The 4,668-nt window shown below is 33.5% G+C and overlaps 1 protein-coding gene across 1 annotated transcript; it reads right to left on the bottom strand.

The window, feature by feature from the left end:
- ca4b (carbonic anhydrase 4b) lies at window positions 1-4,104 on the bottom strand. The gene is made up of 8 exons (XM_086260289.1): window positions 4,023-4,104; window positions 3,619-3,663; window positions 3,346-3,510; window positions 2,889-3,034; window positions 2,672-2,764; window positions 2,122-2,188; window positions 1,722-1,885; window positions 1-787 (listed from the first exon to the last, which is right to left on the bottom strand). The coding sequence occupies exons 1-8, from the start codon at window positions 4,081-4,083 to the stop codon at window positions 614-616; spliced, it is 915 nt and encodes a 304-aa protein (XP_086116415.1). The 5' UTR covers window positions 4,084-4,104; the 3' UTR covers window positions 1-613.
- Window positions 4,105-4,668: the final 564 nt, after the last annotated feature.

Here is a 4,668-nt window from a genome sequence, read left to right as displayed (position 1 = left end):
TTATTAATGACATTACAAATGACAAAGAATTGATAGGTAAAACATACCTTAATAATACACATTATAGTGTTAACACGTGTCTGTATTTTAAATAAATATGACACTTTTAAGTCAGAGTTTAGATGTTTCCAGAACAGTAGGAAAGCATGTAATAGAATGCATCATGATATTTATCAGAAATATTATATCAGCACAAGTGAATACATGTGAATCAGAATCAGAATTCTTTATTGCTATTCTGCTGAAAGCACAATGAAGTCATATGTTGTCCCATTCAGTGCAAAGAAAGCAATCTAACTATCCTTAAACATTTAGTCTATGTCCCCCAAAAATGTGTGTAAATTGTAGTGAGATCATCATTGTGAAACATTTAAAACCAAAAGTAACTAATTTACTTATTTGTCAATAACATATTTTGTTGTAGATAAAATCTTACATATCTTACATATTCCGATTCAAATAAGCATGTAGTGTTTGATACATGTTGTTTTGAAGCATCTATTGAATTTACATCCTTTACTTTTAAATATACACTACATTATTTTTTTCTTCTTCTATTTGAAAATCAACAGATGTCACAAACAAGGGTATTTGTGCATAAAAATTGATTAAATTAAATAAAGCTTGCACTGGATAGCAGCACTGACTTGGTGAACAACACACAGCTGACCAAAGCAAGTTGGCCACTGGAGTAATACACCTCTCTTCCATTCAAAGGCTGTACTGGTCTGTAGTTGTTGACCATTTTCTGTCCATCATAAAACAGAAGTTGGCTGAAAGCAGTGAGCTGTAACAAAAAAAATAATTAAACAGGCAGTTAAACATGTACTTTTATTAAAAATAGTATGCAAGGGGCATACTATGATAGAACGCTTTGCTAATAAATACAGCTATTATCAATGATAACTAGGCAACAGAGTGTGTCTCACTAAAGTTAACTTGCTGCTTTACTATACTTGTTCTACTATAACTGCAGTTTTTTCATATAACTGTTTGAGACCAGTACAGAAATAAACAAAGAAGTGCACTTGTTTTACATTAAATGGGTTGTTGAATGTGTAATATTTCAATAATGTTTCAGTAATATAAATTAAAATTAACACATTTTTCATATAGACAGCATAATTTCAAGGTTTATCCATTTTGAAATACATTTTTGGGTAATTTGGGAGCAGTGGAAACAACTGTAATTTGTTAGCAAACAACTCAAAGAGCCACATTAGCATAGGCTTGTGTTACGTATTACATATAAGCCCTGTATTCTTTTTCTCTGATCTCATTTCATGTCCCTATGCTTTCTTGGGTAAAGTATATGCCTCATTAGCACTTAAATACACTGCTTTTTTTTTTTTACCCATAAGGTATGTGTGAAATTATTCTTGTTATTTTTAACATTAAGTTTCCATTGTAACAAATTTACAATGACCAACTACTACCATCTAGTGGCTATAGTTATTGTAGCAAACACCTTGGGTTGCCATAACGTTTAATATTGGTCTAATATTTGTCTGTGATTCTGGTTATACCTTTATTAGTGTCAAATGTAGCCAGTTTAAATAAATTTATTCAGAAACTATTTACAATTATCATTTGGGGGTTATAAAAAGTTTCCAAGAAAAAGTTATTAAAAGTTGCCTTAGTGTTACACTAAATTAAATTTCAAGGATAAACTCATTACAATCCTCTTCTTTATAGATTCAGTACGATGTAGGGAATGATACCTGATTCCTGCTGAGAGGAATAGTGCTTTCAAACAGGGTCCAGACCACAGCTTCAGCACAGTCAGGTGTGGTGAGGGAGCCCTTGTAGCGAAAGTACTTGGTCCTGTTAATTTCAGAAGGAATGAACATGTCCAGGGAGACACCCACCAGCGTTACATTCGTTTCTGGTTTGATGAAATGTTAACAAGAACATAAAGTCAGAAAGTCAGAAAAGACTTCAATCATCACTAATCCTCAAAAAATCTTCAAAAAGGTTTTATTGTGTTGTTGTGGATGTTATATAACATTGTGTTATCTAATAATAGATGCCCTTTAGCCTAGTGTAATCAGCTACATATTTAGGACTCTATATGGAGGGTGAAAAGAAGATTATTATCATTTTTCAGAAGATATAACTTACTAGGTTGAGATATGTATTTCAGTGCACTGATAAGATGATCATACTTCTCATTTGCAGACTCAGACTCCTAAAACGAAAGAATAAAATGTTAACCGTCATACCAAAAGCAGTTTATAATTAAGAAAACAAAGTTAGTACAACATACAGGAGCTAATTTGATTTAAAGACACACTAAAGCTCAAATTATACAGGACATGTGATCATTCAGCAGCTGGAGGGTTGTTCAGTCTGACGGCAAAGGCAGTCCTCTGGAATGTTTTCTGATGGGTCCACATTTATGTAATAAATAATCAAATACAGCAGATTATTTGCATTTGGGAGCAGTATAATTAGAAAAGCTTTAACTCTTGCTGTTATTCTTTTTGTTGTTTATAATCTGCCATTTTTTTAATGGTTAGTCTATTTTTCCTTATTATGGGAACATTATACCTGTATGCTGTTTTAAAATGTGCCTTTTGCAAATGTTGTTGTTTTTTTTTGTGGCTACTAACTAAACTACTGGTTTGGGCTGGATGCTGGACATTTTTTTGAAATGATGTTTACCAAGTACCTGAAAGAAAAATCCCAAAACAGCCACACCCGTACTGTCTTTTGAAGCCTCAGCTAACGAGTCATATTCTTCTTTTATATGGACGATATGCATCTACAGATAAAAGAAAGCACTGCATTAGAATAATTAGGATCTATTTGAATCCAATACATAAAATTACTTAAATACATATAGTGTCAATCACAAAATATTTCTACTGATTTATGACATACTGTACCTCCATTGGAAACTTTTCTCCATCAATTGTGTGCTCAGAACCAAGTCCTCCATCTTTGCCCCAGTGCAGGTGAAACTGAATTGCCTTGTATTCATCAACCAGATTTCCTCCTTTGATTTGTATACTGGAAGGCAAATTTAGCTGAACTGAAATTCAGAATTAAAAAATAAAAATAAAAACCATTAGACAATCTTCCATGGATGCTCCCATTATTTCAGTTACAAATGATCACACATGACACACATGACACATGCTTTTGCACATGACATATTTTAAAAGGTATTTTTGTTACATGAGACGCTTGGTTGCTATTATTGTCCATTTTACCACCTCCTCCTCCCTATACTTTTATCCATGTTATCTACAGATGGGGTAATTGCATTTTTACAGCCAGAATTGACATCATAGTGTCAAACTGTCTTCCTCAAATAAACTTGCAATTATAATTAAGACATACCACTGTGGCCATTGTTTATGAGGCTCCCATAAAAAGTCTCTTTATAACCGGTGAAGTGAAAAGGAGTCAGGCGTTCATCTGGTAGCACTTTCCTTGTGACAATATTAACTGGAGACTGAGATCTGCCATTGCAGGTTTGTGAAACCAGTCCCCACAGCTCTGGACCTGTGAGGAGAAGAATAGAAACAGCTCCACTAACATGCCTCCTTTGTTTAACCATTCATTTGGCTTGTTTTATTTTTATTTTTATTTTTTATTTTTTTTTAAGTTTACCTGTGCAGGTGTGGTTGCATTGAAGTTGGGAATAGTAGCAAAAATCTAAAAGATCAGGTTTGGAATATTTAAAAAGAGAAAAGAATTATTCATCTGTAGGTTATGAGGTATTAATTTTTGAGCATTTGCAATCACAATCGCATGTGACTTTATCTAATCTATCTAAACTTTTAATACAATTTTAGATATCTGGTTGAATTAAATTGACCCTATTGGTCACAAGCACATTTATATTAATGATTAATTATTTCAATAAATACACTTTTGATTTTATGTATTTCAGTTGTATTGTAGTCAACATTGTTTACTGAAGGCAAATAAAATCTATCATTTTTTGCGTGCAGTATCCAATGTCATGCAACTTATACACAAATTTAAAAAACAAAGAAATATAAAACTCACACCTGCCCCTGAGACGAGACTCACAAAAAATGTGAAGAGAAATAAAACAGATCTGAGCAGCATTGTGAATCCACTTATAGTGTAGATTCTTCCAGCACTGACTGTTTTCAAAGATGATGCCTGAATCAAAGTTCAACCAGACTATCATTCAACTGGGAGCCCCACCTATCACCCCCCGTTTTATAATGCACGCTTTAGATTTATGACACCTAATTTGTGAGGACAGTGACACACAGCAAGAGATATCTCGGCGTTCATATTCTTGAGATAATGAATGGACCCTAACGCTGAAGGTGTCTTCCTCCAGAAATGAGCCCACAGGTGATTTGTCCAAACTGCAAGCTACAGTTACATTTTTGAAGTTAAGGGACCTCTAGTGGTGATGTGAAAAAATGCAAGTGACATGTTTGCGGGTGTCGTTACCTTTAAGAAAAACTGCAAAGTAGATTTATTAACCACGAGAAGTGTCATTTTTTGGGATTAGATTTGTGATACTATTTATGAGTTAGGATTGTTTTTATCACTCTTTTCTACTATGTCAGGGTCACATGAGACAGTGAGAGACTGGATGAGAAGTTCATTGTTCATTCAGCAGTTTGCACACAAAATTTAGTTCATTTGAGTTCATTCCAGGTTTTGCAATAATTA

Source organism: Aulonocara sp. 'chitande type north' Nkhata Bay, linkage group LG14, assembly GCF_057382095.1.
Source record: "Aulonocara sp. 'chitande type north' Nkhata Bay isolate Kocher_YH1m ecotype deep benthic linkage group LG14, A_spYH_male_GT1.1, whole genome shotgun sequence".
In the NCBI taxonomy this organism is placed as follows: Eukaryota; Metazoa; Chordata; class Actinopteri; order Cichliformes; family Cichlidae; genus Aulonocara; species Aulonocara sp. 'chitande type north' Nkhata Bay.
The sequence above is the reverse complement of the archived record's forward strand: the minus strand, read 5'-3'. Positions and strand labels throughout refer to the sequence as shown.